At 39.4% G+C, this 22,827-nt stretch overlaps 2 protein-coding genes across 3 annotated transcripts; both read left to right on the forward strand.

The window, feature by feature from the left end:
- The first annotated feature begins 189 nt into the window (after positions 1 to 189).
- LOC126787025 (golgin candidate 1) lies at positions 190 to 6,517 on the forward strand. Its single transcript, XM_050512988.1, has 20 exons — positions 190 to 391; positions 1,030 to 1,110; positions 1,457 to 1,506; positions 1,591 to 2,256; positions 2,367 to 2,429; positions 2,638 to 2,715; positions 2,826 to 3,029; positions 3,309 to 3,365; positions 3,461 to 3,535; positions 3,629 to 3,700; positions 4,066 to 4,128; positions 4,229 to 4,327; positions 4,410 to 4,481; positions 4,607 to 4,675; positions 4,923 to 4,970; positions 5,065 to 5,237; positions 5,625 to 5,670; positions 5,745 to 5,843; positions 5,939 to 5,983; positions 6,063 to 6,517. The coding sequence occupies exons 1-20, from the start codon at positions 364 to 366 to the stop codon at positions 6,132 to 6,134; spliced, it is 2,160 nt and encodes a 719-aa protein (XP_050368945.1). The 5' UTR covers positions 190 to 363; the 3' UTR covers positions 6,135 to 6,517.
- An 827-nt stretch (positions 6,518 to 7,344) lies between these two features.
- On the forward strand, positions 7,345 to 14,516 carry LOC126782790 (uncharacterized). 2 transcript variants are annotated; one of them, XM_050508144.1, is made up of 7 exons: positions 7,345 to 7,864; positions 7,976 to 8,032; positions 8,128 to 8,259; positions 8,346 to 8,474; positions 8,552 to 8,704; positions 13,352 to 13,968; positions 14,049 to 14,516. In XM_050508144.1, exons 1-7 carry the CDS (start codon positions 7,528 to 7,530, stop codon positions 14,358 to 14,360), a joined length of 1,737 nt encoding a protein of 578 aa, XP_050364101.1. In that variant the 5' UTR covers positions 7,345 to 7,527; the 3' UTR covers positions 14,361 to 14,516. The 2 variants fall into 2 exon arrangements, with proteins under 2 accessions (XP_050364101.1, XP_050364177.1); XM_050508220.1 differs by having other exon boundaries at positions 8,567 to 8,704.
- Positions 14,517 to 22,827: the final 8,311 nt, after the last annotated feature.

The following is a 22,827-nucleotide window of genomic DNA, read 5'->3' on the forward strand; positions in this document are numbered from 1 at the left end:
ACCTCCCAACAGTTGGGGTCTTTTAAAAAAATTCAAACTTGGGCTATCCATTATGACTTGGCCCAGATCTCACTATTCCAGCCCATATAATTGTCCCCATCAGCTTTGCCACGTGGCAAATAAAATTGCCATACGAACAACCACCACCACCTCGCTCGTCTTTTTTCTTCAGTTTTACTCCCTAAAACGCCCCAAACCTTCACCTGACTTCATTCACAGATCGCCGGAATCTCACTCCAGCTAAAATCGGACTCGAAACGCCGTCGTTTTGTGATCCCGCACATTCGCGCATGGAAGCCACCGTCGTCGCTCTCTAAACCACCGTCGCTCGTCGCAGATCCGAATTCGGTCCCCCCCCCTCCTATGGCTTCGTGGCTCAAAGCTGCTGAAGGTTTCGCGTCTTTTCCTACTGTGTTTCTGAATCCTATCGTGTTTGTTTTTGCTATAAATTTTCGTCTTCTGGTTGATACTCTGAATTTGAAATGTGTTAGCTGGATAATTGTGTTTGAAATGCTCAGGAATTTGGTGTGTAATACAATGTGTAATGATGCTTAGGCTTAATAATAACGTATTAGCATGATCTAGATGGAATTAGTGTTCAATGAAGGAACGAGATTAGTGTAGTTGATGATTCGGAGACGATTCAATATATTTATGTATTGATTAGTGTATGGAGTTCATAAAAGAAATTAGTGAGGGTTGGAATCTCAGTTTAGATTTGTAATTAGTAGTTGCGACTTTCGAGTGTTTATGCACAATTTACAAATTTCGTGATCCTGTGGAAATATTTGAGTGGTAACAAAATGAGCTGGATAAACTCGGTGTTGTTTAGTTTTAGGATGTGTTCTGATATGGCTGTTCCGGCTAAGCTGTTATACTATGAAGCAAAAAAGAAGAGAGGTTATCGAACAATCATAAATCGTCTGTATCATATGTGGAGAGGCGTCATAGTACGAGAATTTTGAACTTGATGCCTCAGTTCTTGTGTTTTTGATTTTGTGTAAGTTATAACGCTTTCTTCGGTCTCAGATTTGTTTGAAAATGTTGATCGAAGGGCAAAGCTTGTTGTCAATGAGTTGTCCGATGAGCAGCTGGCTGCCCAAGTACTAGGTATGAACTTTGAACTGTTTTAGTGTCTTTAGCTACATTTTGTATTATTTGCTATATTCAAGTGATTGCACATATGTGTTGGATATAGTCTCTTCCCAGCCCATTTTCCTACATCCTTAGAGATGGGGCTGGCTTTAAGTGACGTCACCCACACCAAACTGGCTGATGCCTTCTCATCTGTTATGAACACATAACACTGTTGGGACTTAGGACGCACTCTAGAGTCTTGATAGTCGTGCCTTAAAAAATTCATCCTTTAGCCTTACTTGATCAATTTCTGTCTGTCCATTAACCTGAAGACCATTTTATCTGTTGCTAACTGTTGTTTGTCTCTTCCTTCCAAAAGCTGCTAATGGACAAGGATCTCAAGCCAAGCGGACAAAGAAGAAGACTAAGGTATCGCAACTTTACCTATATAGATATATATTTTTGACACAGAAACACATCCTTCAACTATTGTTTCACATGTGGTGCTTTCAGGCTCAGAAGAGACAGCCGATAAATGAAACTTCTGAAACAAGTTCTAAAAACAAAACAGAGGCTCCAGAAACAAGTGCCTCTGCACTAGCCCAGACTCCACAAGTAGATTCGAAACCTGAAAAAGGTAGTGATGTTCATTTAAATGACAATGATGGGACATCCTCTGAAAATCCTGTGATTCAAACAATCGAAGAGCAGCAAAAGGATCTCAAGACAGACTCCACGGCTAGCATTCCTATGAATGAGACACCAGGAATTGGAACCAGTGAAACGGATGCTGGTAAACTGGAAGCGTCACCAGTTCCTACTGAAAGGGAAGCTTCCTCATCAACTTCAAATGGTAAGCTTGTGAACAAGATTGCCACAGTTGGTCCGGAAGAACAGCATTTGCCGGTAGTTGCCAAAGAAGTTGAGGTTGTGCATGAAAATAATCATGTAGATTCAGTTGATGCTGCCCAAGATAAAAGATCGAAAGATGCGGGTGCCCCTTCAACGTTTGAGCAAGAGAGATCACATTCTACAGCTACTGATGTCCCCAGTAACAAAGAAGGTCAGTTAGAAGTCGCTGATGGCAGTGAGGAACCAGTCCTTGAGAGAAGAAAGCAAAATGAGCATAAAGCTGGTAGCTCTCCGATAAAAGTACAGGAACAGGATCAACTTGAGGAGGTAAGTTATTTATTATGGGGTGAACATCCATATACCTAATTATATTGGATCTGAATCTTGTTACCTTCGGTTTAGGCTATTATTGACTAGTTTCTTTAGTTGATGTGCAGGCTCAAGGATTGCTCAAAACTGCTGTTTCCACTGGTCAGTCTAAAGAAGCAAGGTTAGCGAGGGTAAGCTTTACTGATACATGCTTATCTTTGTTGTATAATATGCATTTGAATTCGATTAAGTAGGAATGTCACTTTATTTCAGTACTCTTTTAAATGGTCTCTTTCATTGATATTTCATAAATGCAGTTTTTCTGACCTTTGAGAAATTTTTACCGATTAAGTTGAAAGTCTTCCGTTTAGTTGTTAATCGTTTGCTCACCATGGTTAGGTTTGTGCTGGACTTTCATCCCGTCTTCAAGAATACAAATCTGAGAATGCACAGCTAGAGGAGCTTCTTGTTTCAGAGGTGAGACGCATTCCAGTTTCTAGTTCAGGTATTATGTGAACTTAAACATAGATAAACGTGATATATTACTAATTTTTTATTGATACCACACGAACTGTCTCTTTTAATAGAGAGAACTGAGCAAGTCATACGAGGCTCACATAAAGCAGCTCCAAAAAGATTTGTCAGCATCCAAAAACGAAGTGGCAAGAATAGAATCAAATATGGTTGAGGCCTTGGCAGCAAAAAATTCTGAAATTGAGGCACTTGTCCGTTCCTTGGATGCACTTAAGAAGCAGGCCGCTATATCTGAGGGAAATCTGGCATCTATGCAGGTTCAATACATTAACCTATTATCATTATTCTTGCACAATCGTCCTTTCACTCTCCGTCTCTCTCCTCTCCCTGCCACTGCCATTGTCAGTAGCATGTAGCAAAAGACATTAGAAATGATTGGGCTAGTTCACATGTAGCACCTTGTCTCTTGTTTTTTTTATTCTACTCCTTTGACCTAGACTTGTAGCACCCACTGCAATAATGAATGCTCTAAACCTGAAATTTTGTTTTGTGCTGATTTGGTAACAGTTGGTGATATTTTAATTTTGTTTAATCAGGCTAACATGGAAGCTATAATGAGAAATCGGGAACTGACGGAGACAAGAATGATGCAGGTTAGATCTTGTGATGCTTCCTTGAATGTAGTTAGATTTGTATTTGTTCTATTTCTTTTTATTAGATTCTGAAATAGTGAGAATGTATTCTTCAGGCTGTACGGGAGGAGTTGGCTTCCGTAGAACGGAGAGCCGAAGAAGAGCGTGCTGCACACAACGCTACCAAAATGGTTTGCATTTATAACACTTTCTACTTTTGATAATTTTTTCATTCTATCAGGTGGTTTTCTTGTGCTGGTAACGATTACTTTTTGGTAAAACAGGCTGCTATGGAAAGAGAAGTTGAATTGGAACATAGAGCCCTTGAGGCATCCACGGCCCTAGCACGAACTCAGGTGAAGTAGCCCATTCCAAATTTTTAATTTTTTGGCTCAAGTAGCAGCACTTTGTTTAATGAGAGCAGTTTTGTGTTCTTCTTTATATTTGAGATTACTATATTCTTAGGTTTCGAAAACGATGCAAGTGCATATTAGATTTTTTTAATTCCAAATGGTTGTAATCTTTTGAGTTCTTACAATTATTATTTTCATTATCAAGCTTTACTTGGTGATTTGTACTTTAAATGCACATCTCAGAAGCTACTTCTATGTCTCTCTGGAGTTTTTGTTTTTTTGTTTTTTTCTCTCATTGATCTCTTCGTTAAATGATTTTTCTACATTGAATTTGAGCAACTGAGTATTTTAGTGGCTTCCATATCTAGAGAATAGCGGATGAAAGGACATCGAAGGCATCAGAACTTGAGCAGAAGATGGCATTGCTTGAGGTAGAATAGACATTTACATTATATTTACTACAGTTTCTAGTCAATAGTACAACATATTCTGTCTTTAGCTTCATTTATAATTAGTACTATGTGGTACCAGGTTGAGTGTGCCAATTTAAACCAAGAGTTGCAAGATATGGAGGCTCGTGCTCGTCGTGAGCAAAAGAAGCCACCAGAAGAGGCAAATCAAATGATTAAGGTACGTTTTGACTCAGTTTTACCATTTGAACCTGGTCTCTTGATCAGAGTATAATTATACTCATAGCTGTAGTAAGATGCAGGTGTGGCAGGAAGAAGTGGAACGTGCACACCAAAGTCAGAGGGATGCAGAGGGCAAACTTTCTTCTTTAGAGGCAAGTTTCTTTTCTTGCATAATATTGGTGCTGGTTTCATGTGTATCTTTGGGTTCTGAATTTCTTTACCCCTTTTTAGTCTACTTATTCTCCAAGTTCCAACACTAGCTAATATTTTGATATAGGCTGAAGTTCAAAAAATGAGAGTTGAAATGGCTGCCATGAAGAGGGATGCTGAGCACTACTCACGCCAGGTAATCTGATCCAGTTTTTTCAATATCAACCTTTCAAATATTTTATGTTATTTCAACCTTGGTGTGGAGTAGAAATTAGAAAGTCTTTAGCCTTTAATATATTGTTGATGCTTTATTTCCTCTTGTCCTGAATCCTTTGGAGTCGCTCTGAAAATCTTATCTAAAGGGAAATAAAAAATTGTTCTGAAGTATGAATTATGTACTTTACTTATTATGTAAATTCTTGATTATATTTGCCATTTTGCAGGAACACATGGAACTAGAGAAACGCTACCGTGAATTAACTGATTTACTGGTATTCTCAAGTCTCAACTCAGAAATATAAATTTTACATTGCCAGTTGTATATCAAGCCTTTTTGACAAGTAGTTTATTCAATGGATTATGCAGTACTACAAGCAAACACAAATAGAAACCATGGCCAGTGAAAAAGCTGCTGCAGAGTTCCAATTGGAGAAGGAATTGAAGCGTCTCCAGGAAGCACAGGTAGAGGCAGAAAGAAGTAGAGTTCCCCGCCGGGCATCAGCATCCTGGGAAGAAGATGCTGAAATGAAGGCACTTGAGTATGTTTAAAATTTTAACTCTTTTGCTAACCATTATTGTAATCCTTGAAGTATGTTATACTTGTAGCAAAGCTGGCTGTCTTTTATCATTGTGCAAATCGCTCCTTGAGAAGATTAAGATTGCATTAATCCACATCACGAAACAGTACCTTCCATAAGCCCATGAAATATTGCGTCACACAGCATGGGAATGCCATTTTAGTTGAATTTTCGATCATTTTCTAATCTATGACTTCCATTAACATGTTTTCTTTATTCGTTAGCCCTCATTTATGCGGACATGTAACTTGAGAGTACGCATATACCAAATAAGTTTATTCGTCTGTATCTTTTATGTGGCTATCTCCATATATTTCTTCAGCAAGTAACAAAAACTAATTTCTGCAGGCCTCTTCCCTTGTATCATCGTCATATGGTTGGGGCCACAGTGCAGGTAATCTGCTTTTAACTGACTATTTGTTCACCCTTTGTTGTGCTCAACTATGAATCTCTCATTGTCTGATGCAGTTTCAGAAGGCTGCAAAACTATTAGATTCAGGAGCTGTCAGGGCCACAAAGTTTCTTTGGCGGTATCCAACAGCTCGAATTATTTTGCTGTTCTACCTGGTAAATCAGTTGAATACTTGTCTAAAGAGTTTAAAGAGTCAGACATATTTTGTGGAGTGAATTATAGCAAAATAACTTTGAAAAACCATCTGCAGGTATTTGTGCATCTGTTCTTGATGTATTTGCTTCATCGCCTTCAGGTATGTATCCCGACACAGTTTGTATGGTAGCCAATATGTATGATACACATGGTTGTTCTGAATGTGTACCTTTGCACAGGCACAAGCAGATGACTTTTCGGCTAGAGAAGTTGCAGAGTCGATGGGACTTGCTAACACTAACTTACCATGAATTAAGTGTTGCACCATGTGAGAATTTGCTGGCACAAAAGAGTCTTCAAGGTTTGACAAAACATAGAATATGCCTCAAATGATGTATTTAATTATGAGAGGTAAAGAGGAGTGAAGCTTTTGATCATTGGGTATATAGTTTGAAATATCTCCATTTTTTGTTGAGGATATGCACGGAAAGTTGTTAAGTATTGGGGTGTGTTATTGCAATTAATAGACAAGGAGCCTGCGTCTTTCATCCCTAATAACGATTGTGAATTTTTCATATACATACTGAGCGACAGCCAATTCTTTCATTATAATGTATTAAATGTTGTTTTGAATTTGGTCAGGAATTGCTTTCGTGACTAGTGAAGTGTGAAATGCACGTGTATAATCACACTACCAGCAGTCCAACTACCAAAGTTCATAGCTTCTTCCCTTTGTTATTCCTTTCAATTGTTTCATACTTTCATTGAACTGGAATGCGGTAATAAAAACTTGTGATGAGGAACTAAATTGACTTGATCAAACTGGAAACAGCACCATGTTCATACATTCTCCGATAAAACGTGAGGGAGATATATTTCAGTGCGAGAGGTTTACCAAAACCGAATGTTACCATGTTTCTGTTTACCTGATCAAAATTTCTCTGAATACATAGTAGAAAGGTAATGTCATTGACGAGCTTCTTAATCTACATTCGTTTTACCCTTCAGAGTTACGCCTCTGGGTTTTGGGTTCGGTAAATGCTGGTCATTCTTCTTCTCCACGTTGCAATAGTTGCGAGATGCTACATACCTCTTTCAGTCTTTCCCTTGCCATGTGTAATGTTTTCAACTTTTCAATTTCACCAAGATCACCATCTGTCATTTCAATAGGCTTCACTTGGATAACAAGTGAATGAATATGAATCGCATTGAATCCTTTCCCTTCTTCATAGCCTAAGCCTTTAAAAATGTAAAAGCCCATTATGGTTTCCCTTCATTCATTGGTTTGTGAGGGAGGTTACTTAACGAACAAGGTTGCCATGAGTTATGAGTACGTTCGTCAAAAAGCTATGTGATATGAAAAGGAAAGAAAAGAAGGATTGAAAAGAAAAAAAAGAGAGAAGTCTGTCTGATTCTGTATGATAAAAGAAGTGGATGTGATTAGCCCAAAATAAAGAGACAGAAAAAGATTAGAACTAGGTGCTCATCAATGGTGGTTTGGGTATAGGCAATTGTGACAGGGAATATGATTTAGCTCTTTTTCTTCACTGTTAAGTTTTCTCTAGATATTTTAGAAGCAAAAGTAATAAACCTTATACAAGAGTAAGAGTAAGGGGATAATCCAGAGTCTCGAACAAGAGAACAGAAGACAACCAAAAGAAAAGAACAGAGGTCAACAGTGGACTGCAAAAAAGAAACCTTGACATGAAGCAGAGTTGGGTTGAGCAGCAAGAGGCGCTTCTACCTCCCCTTGTGGAGTCGAAGCTCCTGGAAATCTGTGAGAAACAAAACCAACCTCGGCCGGAAGCTGACGTCATCCGGCAGCTCGCGGCCCAGGGTGAGGAGTCAGCAATGAAGATCCTGACGATAATCTCCAAGAGCGAAATCAGAAGCCTCGGCGGTTTTATCATCCACATGATCAAGAAGCACGGTAGCTCTTCTTCTTCTTCTCCGTCGCCGTCCAAAACGGTGCGTTCTGCTCATGTTCAGAGCCCAGGTGGCAGTTCAGAGACTCGTCGGAGGCTTCACTTCGGCCATCCAGGTAATGCTGAAGCAGTTTAGATTGTAAAGTTGGAAGCTTTTTTTCTTTTAGTGTCCTGTAGGTGTTTGATGATATGATTAAGCTTAAAGGTTGAAGCTTTTTGTGTTGTAGAGCAACCTGGAAGCTGTAATGGGAGCTCTGTTGCTTATGTACAAGAGGGGTTTCGAGGTTTGTTATGCTTTTTGTGATCTCAATTTTGATGCATTGCATCGTGGTTATGTGTGTTTCCTTGTGTGTGAATGTGTTTAGAGTGCTGGGTGCAGGTGAGGCACTCGGTGACAGGTTAAATGTTGTTGGACGCTTACCCCACTGCAATGGTTCTCCTTCGGAAGCCGCCGGGAGTTATTCTTATCAAAGATTATATACTCATGGACAAGTGGATGAGAGGTCCCAAGGTTTGTCATATGTTGCTTTCTCAAGTTGATTTATTTGGCTGTGGATTTGTGGTTACCGCTGTTATATGACTAAACTTTGGGTGCAGGCGAAGCATTTAGTCATCTGTCACCTGTTATTGAACAATCCCCATATTCCTGTGGTTCTCAACTGAAAGCTGTAGGCACTTCTTCTCAAATACTGTCTGCCCCTGTCCAACTTAGTGACAAGATTCAAGGTTTGTCACTATTTTCACTTTTTTTTTATGTTGATTTGATTGTGTTGTGATGGATGGTGTTTATATAACTTTGGCAGTTGCCTCTGGTGTAGGTGAGGAACCTACTGCTCTAGAGCAACCCGGTGGAGGATCACCGTATTATTGCTCTGGCTCTCCGTTCAAAGTGGCACGTACTTGTTCAAGCCCTTCTACTTCTGTTGCTCGTGTACAACTTGAGAAGAGGTTTCAAGGTCTGTCATACTTTCATTTTCGCATTTTGTTGGAAAATTTTAGTATGCCGTTTGACATACAACAAACTAGAGGCCAAATTAGCTGAGGTCATCCATCACCTTTTCCTATACCCACCAACCGAACAACCTTCTTAATAGGTTTCCTTCTTCGTTTTTGGTTTTTAACCTTACTGTATATATAAATATAAACTGAAAAATTGACGGACGGTAGTGGGCTGATTTCTTGAATCTGTTTATTTGAACATTTTACGGCTAATAGCCTATTCTTAATACTAAAAAGTAAACAATTAATTTTTTATTATTCATAATTTCGCTTCTTACTAGAGTACAATTGCTTTTTATTTGTAAACACAAAAGAAGAATTGGTTGAAGAATAAAAAGAACTTGCGATCTTAAAGGATTTTAGATCTAAACTTGATAAAGAAAGTCCTAATTATTGGGATAATATTTATTTAGTTCAGAGAAAAATCTACAAAGTCTAAACGAATATTAAGATTATCAAAGAAACTTTTCAAGTATATCAAGAACCTCTTGATTATTTGAGCATTGGTTAGAAGATTCTCTTCATCAAGAACCTCTTTCGAAGAGACTTACTCTCATTTGAATTTAGTTTTGAGCATTTTCTTACTTCGAGTAGATTACCTCGAGCCTGAGTATATTTGATCTCGAGCACTTTGATAAAAGCCACTAGTATTAGAGCCTAGCATCAAGCTAGTGCTCAATAAAAGTCCCAAGATGTGAACAACTTCTGAAAAAATACTACAAAAACTAGATTTCCTAGTAAAACAAAATGATGCAAGGCATCAAGAAACTTTGACTGAATTCACTAGATATATAGAATATCTAGAGACACTACCAAATATAGCATATCAATTGACTAAATTAGAAAGCAAGATAGACTATATTCAGCCTCAACCTGAAAAAGAAGAACTATTAACAAAGGTTAATAATAAGATAGGAGAGCTTAAACAACAACAAATAAAGATATTAGATTATGTTCAAATGATAGCCGGAGAACATAAAAAATTAAAAAATGATAACCAAGTCACAAAGACTCATGGTTTCAAAATTTTAGAAGTACCTAAAGGAAATCCTTCACCATATGTTTTCCTTTTGGAACCAACAACAAGCCCAATTTTTTTTGGTTCTTCTGAGCTACCTAAACTCATAGATATAAGAGCATAAAGATGATGAGCATCTTTGGGAAGAAAAAGGGAGTTCAGTTGCTAAATGTTGAATAATTCAAGTATAATGAAATTGAAAATAGTGTCAGGAATTCTTCAATTCCAAAATTTGAATTCAACTAAATTTATGAAAGAGAAAATTTTGAAATGTTGGATAGCCACCAACTCAAAATGTTAGAATTCACTACTCTTGCAACAATAGGAAAGCCATATAAGATTGAGCCCTTGGGCTATCCTCGATGTGGGACTGATACCCCTTTGATGTTCTACTTTATGAGCTTATTCTCATTGCTAAGGAACCGCTCGAGTCCTCACCCCGACCTATGCCTTGGGCGGGATTGATACTAGGCCATAGCCTACTGATGTTGAGTTAGTGGGGTGGGTCCAAATGATCCAGTAATAGTTATATTGCTACTACCAACAAGTCTCCCAAGTTTCTGATCAAATGATCTTGAACGGGGACTTGATATGTCTTTCAGGATCATTTGACGACCGCTCCACTAAGCGTATCCCCAGTTATAGTACCCCAAGTTCGTGCTCAAGATTGGTATCAACTGAACAATTTTATTTCTGTTGCGTTGTATTCATGTTGTCTTACCGTATGGGGTGAGGTAGCGAACATTCCCACTATAAACGTTCTGTTTTCTTTATGTACTCGACTAGTAAGGTTTTAAGCTTGCGTTAAATATCCTAATCAGGGATATTGCCACCGCCCGGTTTGGGTTTGTGTGGGTGACTAGGCGTCAACCTGAAGTCACTTGCATGTGTTTCTTATTGGTGTTTCTATTTTGAATTACCGCATGGTGCTTCATTCTCCTGATTTGATGTGGTGGTTATAAAAAAAATTTCTCGCGGCATTGCGCAGTGTGACTTTCATTATTTTACCCTTTCGAGGTTTTATGCATGACTTTCACATGGCTTACCTACCTTTGACCTCTCATAAATGAAGTAGTCAAACCGCCCATTCTTCAAGTCGTGCGCGCCTGGGAAGTTTGAAAGATAGTGGGACACATGGCGAGCTGTAGCAGTGAAGATCGACGGTTTAAATCGCCTTGGTGGTTTTACCTAGCTGATAGGGGCAGTTTTAAGAGAGAAACATAAAAGTTTTCCCTCTCCCTTATAAGGGCATCTCCAATGGTAAAGCTATTTTAGATAGCTAAAAATGATGGCTAAATATCACTTTTGAGATGTATACTCCGCTATTTCAGCAAAAATTATATTTAGTTTTTAAATAATTTTTTTTCTTGTCTAACTAGATTTAGCTAGACTATTTAGCTAAAACTATATTTAACTTTTAATAGCTATTATGTTGGAGCTCTAAGTTATCCTAAAAATTGTTAAATTTTAATTTTTTTTTTCAAAATGACTAGGCTGTTGGAGATGCCCAAAATGCCTAGTGACCTCGCCACTTCTTCCTTTAGTGTCATTTTTCAGTTTTCTCTAGAGATCATAAAAATTTTCAGAGCTTTGAGATTCCCAGAGAGTGTCTCTCTTTCTCTCTCTCCCAACTTGATTGCGAGGTGCGTGTTGTATTCTGCCTTTGAATGCCATTAGTATGCTCTTTCTTCCTTTGCTTGAATGCGATTTGTTATGGTTTTGGAATGTTTTTGCTGTTTTCTGGGTGTTGTCATAGGTTGATAAGATATTGTGTTGTTTTAGGTATCTTTCTGAGCTTCTTACGAGTGTTTGTGGTCTTTTGGAAATGGTATTTTCTGGGTAGATTGCTAAGTTGATGATGATAAAATGTAGGTTTAGGTTTGGCTGCGGTGTTTGACTGTTTATTGTTGTTGAGGAGTTGCGGAGTTAGTTGAGGATCCCTTTTTGACACTAAGGATAATATGGAGACATATGATGCACAAGTACGGATAAGGCACACGGGATATGGGTACGACATGATACAAGATAGAAAAACAAGTAAGATGTAGTGTTTTAGATACGTTTTGTAAAATAATTTTTAATATATATATATATATATATAATAGTTTTCAATTTGAGTTTTTAATCTCTGGGCATAGAAACCCGAGCCCAAGGCCCGAGCCATTTCCTCTCTCCCTTTTTTCTTCGTTTTCTTCTTCTCCTTCCTTTCTTTTTTCTTCTCTTATTCTTCGTTCTGCTTCTCTTCTCTCTTCTCGACGCAACAACACAAATGCAGTCTTTGACCGGCTACGCCGCCGCCTTCCAGCCATGTCAAGGCACGCCGCCACCGCCATTCTCTCTCCCTCGACAAGCTCTACACAACCCAGTCCTTGCATGTCGGATTCGAGCCACGTTCCGGCGAGATCGAATTCAAGACAACGACGCCGGTGAGCTTCTTGGTGTGTTACTGGAGCTCCGGCGATCCAATCTCATTCCCTTTGGTAATCTCAGTAACCTCTATAACTCTATTCCATTTTCAGTCAAGAATACGTGTATGTAGCGTATCCGGCCCGCACCAGTATCCGATACGGGCATTCCTCTTTTATAACATATAGGTGTATCATAGACTAGTGCACACACCACTGGTAGCAGTAGTTCCTCTGACCGAGCGGTCGACGATTTAGATCAGCGGTTAGACGAGTATCTTGATGCTCATGTGGATCAGAGGAATCGTATAGAGTCGTCCATTCCCCAATCTTCCGCCGGTAGCCATACCGAGGATACCCTTAGTGGCGGGATTCCGGTATGTTCTATTACGTATGACACGCCCATGGGTGTCCCGCCTCACCGGATAGGCTCTACGGTTTGTGATGAACAGGAAAGGAGCATGACCATTGCTGAGATGAGGGCATTTAGGAAAAAAATGGGGAATACCAAACGACATAAAACTGAGAGTGGTACGCCGGGGGGAAAGTGCCTGTAATCCAGAAGATGGGTGAGTTTCAGCTCTTGAGGACCAATTTAAACATGGTTTGTCATATCATTTACCGCAAGCGATTCAATATCTATTGAGCATGCTTTGTATTTCTCTAGCCCAATTACCTAGCAACCAATAGAGGCAACTGCTGAGCCTGTGTTGCCTCTTCTACCTTTCCGATCTTTTCTTTCCTACCGTCAATGAATTTAGGGCCCCGTACAATTTGACCTACCGTCGGTTAGTTGCATTACTTTCGCTACTCGGGATTACAAACCGCTGGCGACCAATTTACCGTCTTGGGTAAACAATATATGGAGGAAGAAGGTCGTTATGGTCGGCGGTAAATGGCGGAGGAACTCATCCAAATATCCTGTAAGTGGCACCTTTCAGCCAATCAGGGATCAGTCTTACCGCTTGAGCGATTTGGAAAAGGGGCGGATTGCCAGGCTATTTCATTGCTGGAGTGATAATGACCGAAGCTCCTATAATATCACCCGGTGGAATGTACTGGAGTATTGTAGATTAGGGCGGTCACCTAGTAGGCGTAGATATACTTTCTGAATGCCTTTTCTTTTTCTCATGTTTTGCTTTGTGATAACTAACCGACTGGTCTTGTTATTTATTTTGCAGCTATCTTACCCAAAACTACCGTTCCCTCTAGTCCTACCATCAACATGGCTGACGACCAAATACTTGAGAGTCACATTTCGAAAAGAGACATAGCTTCCCGAACTGTCGTGGATCCAGTGACCAAGGAGTCCAGCCTAGAGACCATCGCCCAACATCTCACCATTGCTGAGGGTGATTATGGCACCGCTCCTCAACCTGTCTCTACCGAAGCTCCGGCCTCCTCTGCAGGCACTGAGGTGACTGAGGTTGTTCACTGGGGGGAGAAAAGAAAGCGCCGGAGGGATAAGGGCCACGAGGAAACTGTTGCTTCTGTCAACACTGGTGTGACTTTCACCGGTCATACCGTTGGTGAGCATGTTTCTAAGAAGACCAAAACATCGGAGAAAGCCCCTGTCACCGTTGCCTCCACCACACCGTCCCTGGCTCTGCTTTCCCCAAAGGTGCCGGTTACCTCCCGGGTTCCAATAAAGGAGCTTCTTACTGAGTACGGCTGCGCGGATGAAAAATTCGTCCGGAATATGTTAGGGGAGCTGAAAGGGATTGAGCTGGACCGGATCCAAGCTCTGCAAGCTACGCCCTGGGAGAACAGGCTAAAGGCCCGAGAGCACATGATGAGGGTAATCTTCAATTCCTTGTATCTTGTTTGAATAAACTGACATCTGTTGCTTGCTGTTGATTGCCGCACGGTTTATTGTAGGCCTTATACAATGTCTTCCTGGTTGATGACACGGAGGAAGAGACCGGTCTAAAGGAGCAAGTTGCTGAACTCTCCAGCCATAAATCATTCTTGGAAATGGAGAAGAACAAGTTGAAGACCGAGAAGGAACAGCTGGAGAAACAAGTGGCCAGTCTGAAGGAAAAACTGGCTGCAGGACCCTCCAACCCGGTCGGTGAGCACCAGGAGGGTGATGAGGAGGAAGAAGAAGAGCGTGAGGACAGGTCCAGCTGGGGCATATTGACTGCTTCCTTTCTTTTCTTTTCTTCTATAATATTTTTGAACAATGGCTGAATGCCTATTTTGTTAATATATACTGGGCAGTATACCGTTGCATAGCTCATATCTGGTTTTTCATAGTCTTTTTTATATACTTTACCTAGGTCATGAGAAAAACAAAGTGTTTATCATTATTCTCATTATCAATTGATGATCCCATATTTGTTTTTATATTTGACACACTATTGAAGATCTATAAGATGTTCTGTTTAAATCATTCTTGACCAATAGGTTTGAACCAAAGTATGCAGCTGACTATGTATTTATAAGAGTTAATTTCGCCATCGGTATCTAAACTATTGTGGCAAGGTCAATGTAGTACCCCAACTCTGAGTTGTACCAATGTAGTACCCAAACTTGTAATTCACTATCAACGAAGGGTCTGAACTTAATTTCCGTTACAGCTTCGTTATCTCGGTCACGTGTCCCGCACGTGACCACAAAAAAAATTTTAACATCGGTACCCAAACTCTTGTGGCAAGATCAATGTAATACCCCAACTTTGAGTTGTACCAATGTAGTACCCAAACTTGTTTTTCTCTATCAACGAGGGGTCTGAAGCCAATTTCTATCACAACTCCATCTTCTGGGTCACGTGTCATAACTTCTCGTCTTTTCTCATTTTCTTTTCATTCTCCTTCACTCTCACTCCTTCCACACTGTATTTCTGAGCTCAGATTTCGAGGCAAAACAACACTACGGGTTGTGTTTCTTCCAAACTCTTCAATCACGATGACGACTTCTCCCAGCTCGGCAGCTCCGCCTTGAGCCACAACATCGTCTCCTTCACATCCTCCACCTACGACATTCTCTCCCTCCACCTACGACATTCGAGGCATGTAAAGCGGCGCAGTCAGCGGTCGAGAATCTCATAGTGAAGTTCTGCGATCGTGACGTGCCGATGGATCAGGGGTTCCAAGGAGAGGTGGAGGAGCTCAAAGATGGTGTTGGTGGTGAAGGAGGAGGCGGTGGGGATGAGAGGAGGTGGAGCTCCTCGATGCCGCCCTGTGGTGGTGAGGCGTCCAGAGCATAATGAGAATGAGTTGGTGTTTTTCCCAATTTGTAAGTTGTTTCTTAATTCTAGATATTTATTGTAAGAGTTTCTTATTTATGGCCTTAGAACCCACATAGAGTTATTTAGGTAAATACCCTTTTTATTTTGATCCATAAGACGAAACCGTGACGTAAATTGGCCTCATACCCCTCATTGATAGCGAAAAACGAGTTTGGGTACTACATTGGTACAACTCAGAGTTTGAGTACTACATTGACCTTGCCACAAGAGTTTGGGTATCGCTGTTGAATATTTTGTGTAGTCACGTGCAGGACACGTGACCGAGATAACGGAGCCGTAACGGAAATTGGGCTCAGACCCTTCGTTGATAACGAATTACAAGTTGGGGTACTACATTGGTACAACTCAGAGTTGGGGTACTACATTGACCTTGCCACAATAGTTTGGGTAGCGATGGTGAACTTTTTTCTATTTATAATCATCTAGGTTGTACAACCTTCACATTATAGTTTTCATAAGGTTGATAGGTTCCTACCAATTAGAGGCTTATTATTTGCATGATAATTATAATCATCTGGGTTGTACAATCTTCAAATTTCTGCTGTTTCAGTTTCGCTACGAGTGAGGCTGCTAATAACTGGCTTGCTTGGATGGATCGATTCTTGACTCTAGGTGATAATAACATGCATGCATAAAAAGAATGATGTGAAGGAAAAGGATGATGGGACGAACATTACATAAATTACAGGGGAGAGATGAGCTCGGCCTTCAATGAGGATGGAGATCAGGCAAAGAGTGTCATAAGAAAGTATAAAAATGTGATAAATAAAATATATAATGTAGTTTTTTTTTTGTTGCAGTTTGAGTCTACTCAATCCAGTAACTATTTGTTGTTCGTGCTTGTGCTAGCTGCTTTTCATTTGTAGAAGCTGTATAATGACCCTGATGACTTTGAGGACAGTGCTGAGGACTTGGAGGACAATCGAAGGCCGATAAATGAAATACTTGACGAGGCACTCGCTGTATACCATTTGTGTTATGACCATGATTGTGGAGATGTGAGAAAATGTTCCTTTGCATGGAGAGTTGCCGGTAAAGCTTCACGCAATGAAAAAGAAGGAGAAGTGGTTAAACACTTGAACATTGCCCCTTCTGTTTTGAAAGAGCTTCTGCAATAGACATGCGAAATGTCGTATGTAGCTCTGTGTAATATATATATATATATATATATATATATATATATATATATAGATTTTCTCAGGTGTGGACGTCCTCATGGTGCGAATTCGGCAATTTTGGCGACCGGCAATACGAAACAACGGCGCGGATAGTGCCGGCCGTGCTCCCTCCTTCTGGTGCTCCTGTCTGTGCTGGCCAGAGCTACAACGCTAGCCTATGGCGGTCAGAATCTCTAAATTTCCGCACGGTGCCCAAAAACTTGAAATTTTGAGATTTCGTCCGCCGTAGGCCGGCGTTGTAGTTCCGGCCGACACAAACAGAAGCGCCAGGAGGGGGGAGTGCGGTCAACACCTTCCGCGCTGCAGTCGCGCCCCGACAGTCGCTGGAATCGCCGAACCCGCACGGTACGGACGTTCGCAGCTGAGAAGCTATATATATATATATATATATATATGACTTTCCCATTTCCCCAGTTCCGACCCAATATTAGATGAACTTATTTAGATTGTAAGCTCCCTACTCCAATATTAGCGTGTGTATCTATTAAATGTCACAGTTGATTCAGTTCCTCATTATCTCACATACAGTTTTCATGGTCTCGACGCTTTTTTTTCCTTGTCCCCATGCAATCCCTTGTTCTTTGTTTCACAATTTCCAAATTATTTGTGCCTTGCTCACTACGTTTTTTTTTTGGGGATAGAATAAGAAACTGAATTAAAAAAGTAGAGCCTTTATGACACCTAAAGAGTTCACAAGTCACAACATAAAACAAGAGAGCATTCATGAAAGCTTCATTCGGGACCTGATTAATGGTGGATCTACCTCGTAGCTTGGGGTGAAAAGCATCCCCGTGCCCAAGATGAAGGAAAAAAAACAGAATGAATACTCTATTGTTTTCTAGCGTGTGCTCCACCCTCAGCCAATCATCCCCGATTTTAATCATCTTCCTCAATAGCTCAACTAATAGTATCATGTGTTTATTGATTAATTGATTTATCAATTATTTGTACTTGCTTTGTTGTTACTATTTGCTAATTTGTTAGTCTAGATGAAGTTTTTGTGTCGGCTCACTTGAATGTTCAACCTCACATAAAGCTCTACTTTGTTTTATTTTATTTTATTTTATTTTTAAAAGCAGTAATGCACAATGGATTCCAAATCTGGTTGTCTGACATAAGCATATATTGTGTTTTAGAATATAGGTATTTATTAGACTATAATATCAAATGTTGAGCCAAAATTGAAGCATTTTAAAACATTTACTTCTTCCAAAGAAAAGTTGAGGGTATTCTAAGTTATGAACTTCTATAAAATAAACATAGAAGCAAGACAAAGAGATGATTTTTTGGGTGTTTGTATGATTTTTCACATGCAATTAGATCAAGTATGCTGAATCTATAGATAATGAGAAAGTCATTAGAGAGTTTGAAGATTCATCGACTCCTAGAGCTAGATTTAGATAGTTTACGCTTTTTGTACATGCATATGAGGGATAAGACTAGTTACGTCTATCAATTTTAATTTTAATTAATAATATTCTCGTGCACGGTTGGGAATTTTCATTATTTTTTGTTTCTTTGGATAAGCAATTTAAGCATTCCCAATATTCTAATTATGGATCCGCCAAGTGAATAATCAAGTACTATCACTAACAAGATTGTCACCTAAATCAGCAATACCAACCAAGTTCTATGACTTCCATCACTAACAAGGTTGGCACCTAAATCAGCAATAATATCGGTAATAAAATTGAACTCTCTAATTCAGTCGTGATTTCGGCTATAATGTCATCAGCTAGCCTCTCAGTCACCTATGTTGCTCATTTTACCTCTTAAAGTTTCGCCTTTGGGTTTTGGGAATGGTAGATGCTATAGTCATCAGACTCATTCTTGTTCTCCACATAAACTGTAAAATGTGTAATGTTCCTTACTTGCAAAGTGTAATGTTTTTGCAGTCAAACGGTGTAACGATCCCAAAATTTCAAGCATAAAAACTCAAAATTTCAAAGTCGTGAAACACCAAAACAATCTCAATAAATCGAAATCATTTTAAATGCCACAACGGATCATTACTGAGGTCTCAATACAACTCAGACAAACCAATTATTACAAACCAAATTTATAATTCAACATTACATAAAAATGGAAATGTAATAATTCTCACAATCTCTCACAAAACCCACAAATAAAACCTCACAAGTCCTCACACAAATCCACAATAGAAACCTCACTACAAGCAGGATAATGAACGACTTCAAGTCCCCAGAGTTGTTCTTCGATTCCCACTAATCGACACCTGCAGTATTATCCCCTGCACCATCGAATTGGTACACCGGGATTGTAAACACAAACCCGGTAAGCTTTACAGCTCGTATGAGTAAAATAAAACAATATAATTCTCATATCAATATATATACGACAATCCACAAATCAACAAATATAAATGCACTCATGAGTCAATGGACGGCTCATCTGGTTGAGAAATTGGGCAACCCCTCTGTTTACCCAAATGCATTTATAATACGGGTACTAATGAGCGCTGGTACACCTCTGTTACCCCTCAAGTAGTACACCGCCGACATTGGGCAACCTCCTCGCTACCCAACGTCCGACATTGGGCAACCTCCTCGCTACCCAACGTCCAAAAATATGAGTACTCATGAGCCGATAACCCACCTGTTACCTCACATGCAGTACTTCGGCAGACAGACTAGAGCTCTAACTGTATCGTAACTTTCGCCCGGCCAAAGGCTAGGTTCCGACATGCCAAACACGTCCGAAGACTGTCCGAAGACATAAACACGTACAATAATCTACTCATTATTGACAAATCTCCTTAACATGCTCAATATATGATTCTCATCACCACTGTGATCATATTCACAACGAAATCCTAACAGTATATAATATAGCAAACTATATATATATGTACCTATTTACCATTTATACAATATATATATATATATAATCCACTTTATTATATACATGTCATATTTCATAGACACGTCCGAAGACAAAATGTTTTAACAATTCTTAACGTTAAAACCACGTATAATAATCTACTCATTATTTGTACAAATCGCATCACATGCTCAATATATAATTCTCATCACCACTGTGATCATATTCACAATGAATTCATAACAGTATATAATATAGCCAACTATATATATATATGTACTTATTTACCATTTATACAAATATATATATATTCCACTATATCATATACATATCGTATTTCAATATTTAAAACTCTTGCAAAATCTTGAATCTCCGCAAGAGTAGATTCGTAAATATGTGAGATTTTACTCACCTTATCAACTCGAGCGTAATTCCACAATTTCCGAAGATAATTCATTTTCTTGATTTATCGATCACCTTGAAAAGATAAGAAAAGAATTTAGAATCGTTTCGTAAACCTTTAAATGCCGAAACAGTAATAATTTGTTACTGTTAAGCAATTTCTGGTTTTACGAATTTACTGTTCACTGAGTACTATTCATGTATTTACTGTACAAATACACATCCATTACGTATTCATGTACGAGTACATACTGTTTACATATTTATGTACGTACGAATACTATTCCAAATGTAAATACTGTCTCAGTAAATATTAATTATTGATTTATCCTTTTGAAATTACTTTTTACATTTACTGAAAGTAATTTATATTTACCGTATGTAAAATAGATTTACATTTACCGTATGTAAATCACTTTTACATTTACCGTACGTAAAAATAAATTACAAAATTACCATTCGGAAACACAGTTCACGCGCCGCCGCACGTGGCGGCGCGTGGGGTGCACGCGCCACTCATTGTGGCAGCGCGTGGGGCACACGCGCCGACACCAAAAACGGCGCGTATCACGCCACCGCCGCCCCATTTCTCCCCCTCTCCTTCTCCTCTGCCCCTGCATGGCCCAAGGCCACCTCCAGACCTCCTCACGCACTCATACGCGCCGCCTAAGGCGGCGGTGTTCCATTCTCCACCTATACCTCGGATCCTCCTCCAAAATCCTCCTAATCGATCCACAATCCTCCCAATCTGTAACGACCCCAAAATTTCGAGCTTAAAAACTCAAAATTTCAAAGTCGTTAAACACCAAACAATTTCAACGAATCGAAATCATTTAAAATGCCACAGCGGATCATCTCTGAGTTCAAAATACAACTCAGTTAAACCGATTATTACAACCCAAATTATAATTCAATATTATAACAAATGGAATTGCGAAATCCTCACTACAAACTCACAAGATAGTCACATAAAATCCTCACACAAGCTGGACATAAATAACTTCAAGTCCTCTGAGCGGTCCGTCATATTGTACCAAATCACGTCCGAAGACAAATCAACATTTTAACAATCTCAATGTTAAAATCACATACAATAATCTCACATCATATTGTATCAAAAATCATGTCCGAAGACAAATCAACATTTTAACAATCTCAATGTTAAAATCACGTACAATAATCTCACATCATATTGTATCAAAAATCATGTCCGAAGACAAATCAACATTTTAACAATCTCAATGTTAAAATCACGTACAATAATCTCACTTCATATTTTACAAATCAAAATCACATGCTCGATATATAAATCTCGTCATCGAAATGACATAAATCACGATAAAATCATAACAGTATATTATATAGCAAACTATATATATATATGTACATATTTACCATTTATACAATATATATATAATCCATTATATCATATACATGTCATATTTCATAAACACGTCCGAAGACAAAAAAAACTCGTCCGAAGACAAAACATTTTAACAAACTCATGTTAAAACCACGTACAATAATCACACCTCATATTGTACAAAAATCAAATCACATGCTCAATATTTAATTCTCGTCATTCGAAATGACCAATTCTAATGAATTCATAACAGTATATAATATAGCAAACTATATATATATGTACTTATTACCATTTAACGATATATATGTAATCCACTATATTGTATACGTGTCGTAATTCAATATTAAAAATTCTTGCAAAATCTTGAATCACCGCAAGGGTAGATTCGTAAATAAGTGAGATTTTACTCACATTCTTTCCTGCGTGCAACTTCCACGACCCTGAAAGTAATTTCCTCACTCGTTTCGTCAGTCACCTAATAGCACGATAAATGCTTAGAAAATGATACTTAAAATATCAGATGACGAGTTCAGCACAGCTAAATGTTGTTCATAAAACATTGTTCACGGAACACTGTTCATGTTTACTAATTATTGTTTTTTACTAAACAACTGTTCACAGTTACGGTTTTACCATGACACTGTTCATATTTACTGTTACAGATCACTATACACAGTTACTGTTACAGATCACTATTCATACGGAGTTACTATTCACAGTTACTATTCATTCGGCGTTACTGTTCACCGACCGCCACCAATCATCACCAAATTTCACCACCACAACCTAAACAACATTTCCAACAACTTCCGAGTTGATTTTTAGAAAAATCTGATTTTCTGATTTTTAATCTCCTATTCTTCCTTTTATACTATTTCCAAAATCGGAAACGAACTTCCGACGTTAATAACTTTCGCGTCCGATGTCCGATTCGAACGCATGACGTGTCCACGAATTCGTATCGATGAGCTCTACGACTTTCGTGAAGGAAGTTTTCGCAACCGAGTGACGGAATAAAAGTCGATCTATACGTTGCAGTAACGTTACGTTTTCTAATTAAACGATCCGAGAACGTTTCCGTTTTCGTTTCGAAATGTCGCAAACCTCCAATTGTCGTCTTGAATTAATTTCACAAGTTTAACACTTTGAAAATACTCGACATTTAATTTCTAAAAAAATTCGGGTTATTACACAATCAATCCCAAAACATCACACAATCACACATAACAATCAATTTCATCAATCCTTACCTAAATCGAACGGTGGAGGCTTCGATTCGTCGTCGGTGATGCGAGAGGCCGACGACGTCGATTCGAGCAGTGGCGAGCTTGAGGGTTGCAGCGGAGGGTCACGCGGTGCTCTAAGGACCGGCGGTGAGGGACACGACGGCTTGGAGGCGGAGATCGCGACGTGATGAAGAGGGAGGCTCGGGGAGAGAGAGGAGACTCTCGGCGGCAAGACGGAGCGGCGCGAGCTCGGGGTTTGGTGAGGAGGGTCGCGCGTCCTTTTGGGCTAGGCGGTGTGGCCTACGGAGGGCCGGTCGGCGAAATCGCTGGTGAGGCTAGAGAGAGAGAGAGGGGAATCGGGGAGAGGCGAGAGAGAAGAGAGAGAAAGAGGGAA

The sequence above is a fragment of the Argentina anserina genome, chromosome 1, assembly GCF_933775445.1.
Source record: "Argentina anserina chromosome 1, drPotAnse1.1, whole genome shotgun sequence".
In the NCBI taxonomy this organism is placed as follows: Eukaryota; Viridiplantae; Streptophyta; class Magnoliopsida; order Rosales; family Rosaceae; genus Argentina; species Argentina anserina.

Bases quoted from the DNA above. Each gene is read 5' to 3' on its own strand.
- LOC126787025 (XM_050512988.1), top strand. From the start codon at position 364: ATGGCTTCGTGGCTCAAAGCTGCTGAAG. The intron at 3,701-4,065 runs GTGAAGTAGCCC...TTCCATATCTAG, and splicing joins CGGCCCTAGCACGAACTCAG to AGAATAGCGGATGAAAGGAC. The intron at 5,671-5,744 runs GTAATCTGCTTT...TGTCTGATGCAG, and splicing joins TGGTTGGGGCCACAGTGCAG to TTTCAGAAGGCTGCAAAACT.
- LOC126782790 (XM_050508144.1), top strand. From the start codon at position 7,528: ATGAAGCAGAGTTGGGTTGAGCAGCAAGAGGCGCTTCTACCTCCCCTT. The intron at 8,033-8,127 runs GTTTGTTATGCT...TGCTGGGTGCAG, and splicing joins TGTACAAGAGGGGTTTCGAG to GTGAGGCACTCGGTGACAGG. The intron at 8,705-13,351 runs GTCTGTCATACT...TTTATTTTGCAG, and splicing joins ACTTGAGAAGAGGTTTCAAG to CTATCTTACCCAAAACTACC.